The sequence below is a fragment of the Magnolia sinica genome, chromosome 6 (assembly GCF_029962835.1).
Source record: "Magnolia sinica isolate HGM2019 chromosome 6, MsV1, whole genome shotgun sequence".
NCBI classification, from domain to species: Eukaryota; Viridiplantae; Streptophyta; class Magnoliopsida; order Magnoliales; family Magnoliaceae; genus Magnolia; species Magnolia sinica.
In genome coordinates, this window is record NC_080578.1 from 82,560,155 (window position 1) to 82,571,374 (window position 11,220).

General features: G+C 38.9%; 1 protein-coding gene across 1 annotated transcript; it reads left to right on the top strand.

Annotated features, from left to right (window-relative positions):
* The first annotated feature begins 6,769 nt into the window (after positions 1–6,769).
* Positions 6,770–9,689, top strand: LOC131248940 (pentatricopeptide repeat-containing protein At2g22410, mitochondrial-like). The gene is made up of 2 exons (XM_058249468.1): positions 6,770–9,200; positions 9,322–9,689. Exon 1 carries the CDS (start codon positions 6,880–6,882, stop codon positions 8,809–8,811), a length of 1,932 nt encoding a protein of 643 aa, XP_058105451.1. The 5' UTR covers positions 6,770–6,879; the 3' UTR covers positions 8,812–9,200; positions 9,322–9,689.
* The last annotated feature ends 1,531 nt before the right edge of the window (positions 9,690–11,220 follow it).

An 11,220-nucleotide genomic window follows, 5' to 3' on the forward strand; every position in this document is an offset into this window, starting at 1 on the left:
TCTTATTCCTATCTTATTTCATCTTATCTTATATTATATTTATCTTATCTAATCTTATCTTATCTTATCTAATTTTTATCTTATCCTTATATTGTATTATCCTTATCTTATTTTATCTTATCTTAACCATATCTTATCTTATTCTTATCTTATCTCTATCTTATCTTATCCCTATATTATATTATTTTATCCATTTCTTATCTTATCTTATCATTATCCTTATCTTATCTTATTTCATCTTATATTATCTTCTCTTATTCCTATCTTATTTCATCTTATCTTATATTATATTTATCTTATCTAATCTTATCTTATTTTATCTAATTTTTATCTTATCCTTATATTGTATTATTTTATACATATCTTATATTATCCATATATTATCAATCTCTTATCTTATCCCACCTTATATTATTTTATTCATGTCCTATCATATCTTATCATATCTTATCCCTATCGTATCTTATTTTATTTTATCTGTATCTTATCTTATCTTATCCCATATTATACATATATTATTTTTACCTTATCTTAACTTATTTTATCATTATCTAATCTTATTCATATCTTATCTTATTTTATTTTATCCATATCTTATTTCTATCTTATCTTATCATATATTATCCTTATCACAACCTATTCTTATTTTATCCATATCTTATCTTATCCTATCTTTTCTTATCTTATCTTATCCATATATTATCATATCTTATCTTATCTTCTCTTATACTTATCTTATTTTTATCATATCATATCATATCTTATCCCTATCTTATCTTATTTTATCTTATACGTATCTTATATTATCGATATTTTATTTTATCTTATCCTTATCTAATCTTATTAATATCTTATCTTATTTTATCTTATCTTGTATCTATCTTATCTTATCTTATTTTATCTTATCCCTATCTTATATTATTTTATCTTATCTTTATCTTATCTCTATCATATCTTATCATATCGTATTTTATCTTATCTTATCTTATCTTATTTTTTTCTTATTACTATTTTATCATATTTTATCTTATCTTATTTTATCCTTATCTTATCCCTATATTATCTTATCTTATTCGTATCATATCTTATCTTATCTTATTTTATTTTCTCCATATTTTATCTTAGTTTATTCTCATATTATCCATATATTATCTTATTCATATTTAATCTGATCCATATCTTATCTTATCCCTATCTTATCTTATCATATCTTATTCCTATCATATCTTAATTTATTCTTTGTTATCTTATCTTATCTTATACCTATGTTATCCCTATCTTACCTTATATTATCCACATCTTATCGTATTTTATCTTATCTCTATCCTATCACATCTTATCATATGTTATCTTATCTTTATCTTATCTTATATCTATTTTATCAATATCTTATCCTATCTTATCCCAATATTATCTTATCTTATCTTATTTATATCATATTTTATCCTATCATATCGTATCTTATCATAATTATATATATATATATATATATATATATATATATATATATATATATATATATATATATATATATATATATATATATAAAAGGTTCCAACGGTGGGGGTTTAATATTATTGTGTAGTTTACCAAAAATTTTAAATTTGCTTAAGCCCAAGCTCTAAGCGTAGTTGGTGAATCAGGTGGTTTGACATGGATTAAAAACATGCGTCATGGTGGTACTAGTACTCATGGTGGGCCTCACAACCCCCTATTATTAAAGGGGCAAAGAAGTCCTTTCTCTAGTCATCAACGTCCAGAGAGAGTGTCTTCTTTCATCTGGATTTTTTCTGTCTTTTTTATGAGAGCATGCATGTGTGTGTGTGTGTGAGTGTATAAGAGATTGGCCATCTCGGCGAGGCCCATCAATTTGACATCTTAGATCTTTTAACAACATCATAATGGACCAACAAGTTTTGGATCAATCTATATTTATGTGTTCCCTTCATCCATGTCCTTGTGACCTTATGAACATGATGGATGGCTAATAAACATCATGATTGGGCCCACCCAAATCTTGAATTAAGGCCGATTTGTGGTGTCTTCCTAGCCATCCAAACCGTTGGACTGTTAGGATGGTATATGAACATCAAAGTGGGGCTTTCATCAACAATCTCACACCTACATCATTAAAAGGATAAAATGAACACAAAATTAGAGAAGTGAAAGAAATGAAGGGGAGAGCACTTACCTGTTGTAATTGATGTCTTAAATCGAGTCAGTTACAGGGCATGTTGATGCCATTGACAGACTGTTCATGTCACCTTCGATGACATCGAACAGTGCTCAATGCCATTGATATTTTATGAATTTTCTCCAATTTGTCACTGGAGTAACTAGGTACTTTTTCGATGCCATCAAAGATGGTTCGATGACATCGAAGTTCAGTTCGATGCAATCGAAGAAATTAGATTTTTCAGTTTTGTATCTGGACAGTTTGGGTGTTAGTTCGATGCCATCAAAATGGCTTCTATTCCACTGAAGGATAAGTTTTGATGACATCGAAGTGTGTTCGATGCCATCGAACTGGTCGGCATAGATTTATGCAGAACCGTTATTTTGCGGGATTTGTTTCCGATTTTGTTTGGGATTCCTTCTTTGCTTATAAAGGGTGTAGCAAGGGTGATATTCGATGTTGTTCCAATCAGGTAAGCTCTTTCCCTTTGTAATTTCTGTCGATTTGTGCCGTGGTTTTTTCCCGCAAGGGTTTTTCCACGTTAAATCGTGGTGTTCTCTTGTTTCTTGGTTTGTGCGATTGGATTACTCTCATAGATTCTACTATGTGCTTCCACGGTCTCCCAACGAGTGGTATCAGAGATATCGTTGGGGCATAAGGTTGAATCTGTGATGAGAAGTATCAATGGCTGGAAATCCGAAGTATGACATAGAGAAGTACTCATGTAAAAATAACTTTGAGTTATGGAAAATTAAGATGATTAGTCGATTAATTCAGCAAGGGCTTGATGAAGCTCTTGAAGAGCAACGTGAGTCTATGAATGATGACGATTGAAAAACTCTGGATAAGAAGGCTAAATCCTCAATCCGATTGTGTCTAACGGATGAGGTTCTTTATAATGTCATGAGGGAGGAAACCGCAGCGACGTTGTGGGTGAAATTAGAGGACGTTTATGCCAAAAAGTCCCCTGAAAATCGCCTACACTACACTTGAAGTTCTAGTTGTTCAACTTCAGGATGATAGAGGGTGGAGAAGTGGAGACCCACATCAGTAATTTTAACAAGATGATCTGTAAATTGCTGGATATGGAGGTATTAGTCAATGAAGAATATCAGGCATGTATGTTTGTTGAATTCTCTCCCTGCTTCGTATGAGTCTTTTAAAGACACCTTATGCACCGGCAGCACGACCCTTAGTGTTGATACCTTTATTTCATCCCTTTAGGGAAAAACGATGAAAAAGAAAAACAGTAGCATGAGGGCTTCCACCGATGCTTTACTTACGAGAGGTAGAAATTTTGAATGAGACACAAGATCCTCTAGATCAAGATCCAAATCCAAGGGCAAGTTAAAGTAGTGGAACTATGAGATGTCAGGGCACATGAAGAAGGATTGTACAAATCCTAAGTCAAAGAAAGAAAACTAAGAGGCTTCTTCCAAGGAGACCAACACTGCCACTTCTGATGAAGAGACAATCGGAGGTGATGTGTTATCAATGTCCATGATCGGACACTTGTACGATGATCGTAAAGACAAGTGGATCCTTGACACAAGGGCTTCATATCACATGACTCCCCATCAGAGTTGATTCACCGATTACAGGAAGTGCGATGGTGGATAGGTGTTTATAGGCAATGATAATGTCTGTAAAGTTGTGGCTGTTGGTACGATGCATATCAAGATGTCTGATGAGATTGAGCGTACTTTGATTGAGGTCAAGCACGTTCTTGATATGAAGAAGAGCTTGATTTCTCTCGGTGCACCCGAGGCAATAGGGTGTAAGTTCACCAATCTTAATGGTATCCTTAAAGTTTCAAAAGGGGCACTCATAATTATGAGAGCGCAGAGGCACGAAAACCTTGAAAGGTTGATTGGGAGAACTTCAGTGGGTGGAGCAACAACAACTGTTATAGATTTCACGTCTGCACATATATGACATGCTCGTCTGGGCCACATGAGCGAGCGGGGCATGAAGATACTTTCATATCGTTGTTTGATTTCAGTTTTTAATAATTCTAATTAAGATATATGCAGGCATTGTATATATGATAAACAATCTAGATTATTTTTTAAATCTAGAAAACATGTATGTAAGGAAGTACTTGATTATTTGCACTCTGACGTATGGGGGTCATCGCCCGTGGTTTCCATTAGAGGGTCGTCATAGTTTGTCACATTCATTGACGACTACTCTCAGAAAGTTTCGGTTTATTTCATAAAACATAAATCTGAAGTTTTCACCAAATTCAAACAATAGAAGGCCATGGTGGAAACACAGTTAGGGCGAAAAATAAAAGTTTTAATGACTGATAATGGCGGTTAATTTACGTCCACTGAGTTTAATGAATATTCCAAAGATGAATGGATCATTAGGCACAACACAATGCGCCACATGACCGAATAAAACAATGTGGTTGAGCGGATGAATCAGACACTCTTGGAGAGAGCCTGAAGCATGTTAAGTAAAGCTACATCAGTTTTGCACGAATTTCAAATAAGGGACCCGTCTGTTCGGGTGGTCACACGAGTTGAGTTTAAATTTAATGGACTTAACCCATTTGAAACGATGTTTTAAGCACTTAATCGTAGTGTATATATACACCTACTCCTTTTTTTAAAAGGAAAAAAAATCATTAAAAACTAAAAAATTCTCTTTGATTCTTTAAAATAAGTCTCTAGTTTGATATTTTACTAACTGAGTTTACTGCCGAGTCAACTCACTTCAAGTTTAAGTTCTGCACACTTACCATTCGAATTGAGTCATAATTGTTGTATCCTGGGAGCTAACTATCCAAAATTTTTATTACACTTGGGACGCAATTCAAGGAGGGCATATTTGATTTCAAGCCGAATGACTCAATCACGCATCGACTCAAACAAATAAATTATTTTTTCTTACTTTATTTTGTTATTTAAATTTTTATGTTTTCAAATAATTTTTTTATTTTTTTATGATTGAATGATAGAGGTATATACAACTTTCAAGAAGAATTGGCGATAAAACTAGGACCTTAAACTATCAGCCTTGCCAATATATGAGAGAGAGAGAGAGAGGCCCAGTTCTCCTAGGGTGCGTAAGGAGGTTGTTTTGCATGATAGGACCCGCATGCACCTGTTGCATGATCTTGACAATCCATTCACGTGACACTAATCGATGGATGGTCCATGGTACATGGTCCAAAAAATCCCATTGTTGGTTACAAGACCAGACGATCTAAACAATCATAGCCAAAGATGCATATTAAAGAGGAAAAGACCAACGGTTAGATCCCTTGGTACATCCACCATAGCATTGAATATGCGGACGACTCTGATAATTTGACCATGGTTGTACGGGCTCTGCATGGGATTGGAGCGACGCATGAAAATCAGTACACATGTTGTTAAATAAACCAATATCATCCAACCAAAGTGATGTTTGGCTAGCCACCTGATGACGTTGTTCTCTGGTTGACCCTTCTAGATCCTTGAGTACCCACACAGAGAGCAAACAAGGAAGACCCTGGCTAATGCAGGGACCCTCCGATGCCAAAGTCAGGAATTCAGGTCTTTGTAGAAGTTGTATAAGAGTAGAGATAGTGTGCGTGTACCTTTCATCATTAGGGGTCTCTCTATTTATAGTAGAGGGGAGATCACATAAAAAGGGGATCCTCCTTGTTTAGTGAGTGTGTATTATAGTTGGATTAGAACTCCTAATGTATAGGAAATCTCCTCAGATCCTTGGCGGGGATCTCGGAATCCAGAACTGATCGCGAGTTAGTTTCTGTGATCCTTGGAGGAAAGATCGGATAGATCTTCCTTCTTATTAGGTTGGTCTTTGTCCAAAGATCGGAGCGCAGTCATCCGAGCTTCGATTAAGGTCGACTCATGCAAGTCACGATACAGAAGGACATGCAAACAGATCTATAAGAACATCGACATCATCCGCTGACTAAATCGATCAAAGGTCCTTTTAATGTCATTGTGATCTCCACTTTTTGTAGCCTCTAACTTCTTCATCGTCTTCCTCGGATAATCCATTATGGATCGTCCCAACCTTTGAGACGACCTCGTACTGACCTTTGGAACGACTTTGCTCGTGCCGACCTTTATGACAACCATGGTCTTCCCAACCTTTCTCCTAAAACAAGCGTCAGGTTTCTTTCTCTTTTAGCCATCGAGACTTGCCAGGTCTCGACCTGGCCTGCTTGTATAGGTCGGTCCATTTTTCCCCATAACACCACCAATCCTCGGTGGGGCCCACCCGTAGGGTGAGCCTGGATGATCTGACCGGGCTCTGATTGATTGGTGACCTCACCATGATGCATATATTTTATCCATGCCGTCCATCCATTTTTCCAAGCTCATTTGAGGGCATGAGTCCAAAAATTGGCCACATTGAAATCTCAGGTGGACCACATCACAGGAAAAGTGGTGATTAGACGCCCACCATTAAAAAATCAGCTTGATCCGAAACTTTTGTGTCACCAGAAAGTTTCTCACGGTGGGCGTTCAGTCACCACAGTGTACTGTGTGTGGTCCACCTGATATTTACATCTACCTGATTCTTTCAGTTAGTACCCTAAAACGAGCCATACAAATGAATGGACGGCATGGATGAAACACATACATCGTTGTGGGGCCCACAGCACCGACCTTGTTAATGAAAGGCTCACTACCGAAACGAGTCCTATGAGCATGCAGCAAAAGTACCTCTCCTTCTAAATGTTACGTACGAAGCCATGTATGCAACGGCTTCACCCCCTTCTACGTGATTTCTATCCATCTCTTCCCAAAACCCTAATTCTACCCTCTCTCCCAATTCCTGATCTTCTCGACGACATCTCCGATGTCCGAAAACTCCATCAAATACATGCTCACATGATCATCACCGGCATCATCAAAGAGCCATTTGCCGCCAGTCGATTACTCTCCTCCCCGGCCCATCTAGAATTCAATTACGCCCGTTCGATCTTCGCCCACATCCCCCATCCCAATCTCTTTACATGGAATACCATGATCAAGAAATTCACAGTCAATGGTCCCAATTGCACTGGCCCGCTTCTTTCATTCTACAGAGAGATGCTCCAGACCGACCTCAGACCCAATGGTCACACTTTCATGTACTTGATCAGGGCTCTTGCGGCGGGCCGATCAGATGTCACAGAAGTTGAAGAAATCCATGCATGCGTTCTGAAATTGGGGTTCGGTTATAGTCAATTCGTTTCAAGTGCGCTTATAGGATTGTACGTTGTTGTGGGGATTGTTGATTGCGGGCGACAATTGTTCGATGAAATGCCTCAACCAGGGCTGGTTTTGTCGACAGCTATGATCCGTGCCTACGTCTGCGTGAGTCGGCCAAAAGACGCGTTAGAACTCTTTCAGGAGATGAGAATGGTTGGATTGATTCCTGACTCGGTTGCAGTTGCAACCACTGTTTCCGCCTGCAGCCAATTGGGGGACTTGGGTGGGGCAAAGAAGTTGCATGGGTTTATCATCAAGAGTGGGATTAAGGTTGATGCATTTGTAAGCTGTGGGTTGTTGAATGTGTATGGTGATTGCGGGAGTTTGGATCTTGCACATCAGATGCTCGATGAAATGCCTCAGAAGAGCATCGTCGCTTCAAATTCCTTGATTCATCAGTATGCAGAACATGGCAGATTGGAGCTCGCGCATAAGTTGTTTGACAAGATGCTCGATAGAGATGTTGTGTCATGGAACACGATAATTGGTGGTTTTTGCCATGCAGGTCAATGCAAGGAGGCCTTGGCCTTGTTCCGTGAGATGGAAATATCTGATGTGAAACCAAACAGGTTGACATTCTCAAGTGTGCTTTCTGCTTGTGCCAGCTCAGGCGCTTTGGACACCGGTATATGGGTTCACGCTCGTATAGAAAAGTATGAAATGGGCTCAGACGGGTCACTCGATCCTGGCCTGATTGACATGTATTCCAAGTGTGGAAGTATAGAGAAAGCACTTCAAGTTTTTGAGAAGAGATCTCCGAGGAGGGATCTCTTCTCATGGACGTCGATCATTTGTGGGCTTGCAATGCATGGACATGCCAAACATGCCCTACATCTCTTCTCTCAGATGCTAGACGCAGGAATCCAACCTGATGATGTTACATTGGTAGGAGTCCTAAATGCATGTGCCCATGCAGGATTATTGGATCAAGGATGCAAGCACTTCCATTCGATGGAAAATGTATATAATCTCGAACCTAAGATTGAACACTATGGATGTATGGTTGATCTACTTGGTCGCATGGGGCGTCTAAGAGAGGCCCACGATCTCATCATGGGAATGCCCATGAAGCCCAACGTGGTCATATGGGGGACATTGCTTAGTGCGTGCAGGGTTCACAACAATGTGGAGCTAGGTGAGATTGTGGCTGAGAGAATGCTTGAAGTGGACCCATCTGATCAATGGGTCCATGTGATGTTGTCGAACATGTATGCAGAAGCTTGCAGGTGGGATGGGGTAATGAGGATGCGGAAAGAGATGAAAGAAAAGGGCATGAGAAAAATGCCCGGGTGCAGCTCTATAGAGGTGAACGGAACTGTGCAAGAATTTCTTGTTGGGGATGATTTGCACCCACAACATTCAGAAATTTGTTGTATGTTAGAGAAAATTGAGGCACAGTTGACGGTAATGTGAGGCGTTGTGGTCATAAAATATGCATCGTTTAGGCTTCAGGCCATGGCAATCTGCGTCAATAGACAGCTGCTGCTGGACAGAGTATCTACAGCAGAGATGATATGTGTTTATCACAGATACATGTGCACCCATGAATGGACAACAACAATCAGAATGACAATGGAAATCTAGGCAAAGAGGATTGAGATTCTCCCGAGTGGCATCCTGGGATGGAAGATGCGTACTACATTCGACCTGTTCATAAGGTGGGCCTCACCATTAACATGCCACAGCCTAGGTGGATTGTCAACACTTGATTTTGAGATCATTGCTCGTTCAGATCATAATAGAAGAAATGGCCAAAGTGGGGGGTGGCGCCATTCAGTTTCCAATGGCGATTTGAAGCAATGGTAATTGTCCTCCCTTGTGGACTGTTTGCTTAGCTGCGCTTCCCATCTTGTTAGAGGTGTGAGTCATTGGAGTTGTCATCCCGGATTTGCTAATCTTTTGTTTGGTTAACATCCTGAACAGGCAAATCCAAGATTTGACAATAAAAGGATCCAAGTGGAAGAAAAGGGGCAAGGAAAACCCTGTTATGTTGCTGAAGTCTCTCCCTCACATGAGCTGTTGCAGTTATCCATCCTCTCATACATTTGAATGTTGTTACAAGTGTACAACCCATGTTGAAGCTGCATGGAGTTCCCTCACCATACAATGTTAGACATTTATGGCGATTGTTGATCACCATACAATTATCCAACCTCTCATCGTGATTGTTGATCTAGTGGACCACTTAGTAAATGAGGTAGATGTTGTGTGCCATGAAAAGCCAAATCTTTTTATATACTTGACATATTACTGATTGATTTATTAATTGTATGGTTGTCATTTCATTCTCATCCTCATGTGTGTGCATCCAATGGGTTATAATACCATAGGATATATTGTGGTATATTCAGGACTGGATTGAAGTTCAATATGCATTCTGTCATTCCTTTGAGGATTGATGTATTGAATGGTTGGATCATGTGAGCAACACACCCGAGCCCCACATGGAGAGCACATACATACCTTTGACACACGCATTCACACCCCCACACACCCACACACTCACACCACAGTGGTTTTCACCACAATGGGTACTTGAACCCATGACCTCGTGTCGAAACTCTTGTGAGTCTACCACTGAGGCATGAGTAAGGATCCACATACGCACATACCTAAGGATTAGTCATGTATCCCCGTTAGTTGCTTGATTAATTTTGACACATGTCATTATTCTTGGTACATTTGATTATATATGTTTATGATTAGGTTGATTTTGTGGAAAAGTGTAAGAAACCACTTGTTGTATAGATTACTTCATCATAGAAGACCACTTGAATCAACGGAACTAGTTAGTCATGCGCACATGTGGTCATATTGAGTCAAAATGATCTTAATATGTTGAGATTCAAAAGAAAACAATGGTATTTTTGCATTTTAATAGAAGTCACTTATCACAAATCTGATGGTTGATCTTCACAACTATAGAGCAGGAACCATATTTGTGACATGGGCCCATATGATGGTTGGGTAATGATGATGTAGAAGGATGGCGAATGGTGTATGTGTTGGTGCCAAGAGTTCATGTGCGTGATTTCCTCAATGCAAAGTGGTGACATGGCCCACATGCAACTTAAGAGAGGAAGCTCATAGTCCCAAGCCTGTGAAGAAACAACCAAGGGGTCCACGCCCAAAGCATGGCCCACATGCAACTTAAGAGAGGAAGCTCATAGTCCCAAGCCTGTGAAGAAACAACCAAGGGGTCCACGCCACGCCCAAAGCTTGGATGTTCCTCTCTCACTCTCTCTCTCTCTCACACACACACACACAAACACCAAGTGATAGGATTATGACTTCTAAACAGTGGTGAAAAGGTTCATCTCGTAAAGGCGTGAGGTTACAAGAACCAGGGGTGTTTAACTTTGGAGCTTAGATCCCTTGAGAAAGAGTTATAGTAGCTTAAAGAAACAAAAGCATTGAGAATCTTCTCCAATTTAAAGAGAGATGTTTTAAACCTTCTTTCTTCTTTTTCCTATTCTCCTTTCTCTTTCTTCTTTCTTCTTCTTTTTTTTCGGTTGAATTAATTGTACCTAATCCTTATGTGTAAGAACGTTGGTGCATGGGCACGTTCCATGGCTCGTCAACTCATCCAATCCAGCATTAAAAAGATACCTCTTGAGACGATTAACCTGACACAACTCTCACATGACAATCTTAACCATATGATTTCTTTCTTGAAATTTGAACATTGGACAGCCACCAATAGGATGGTCACAATCACTCAATCAGTTTGGTTAATTTATGTTCCATCAAAATTACCCCCATGACTCTGGATGGTCTGGATTACACATAAGAATTTCCATGCAGGTATGCCAAGTATAGATG

Bases quoted from the DNA above. Each gene is read 5' to 3' on its own strand.
- LOC131248940 (XM_058249468.1), top strand. From the start codon at position 6,880: ATGTTACGTACGAAGCCATGTATGCAACGGCTTCACCCCCTTCTACGT.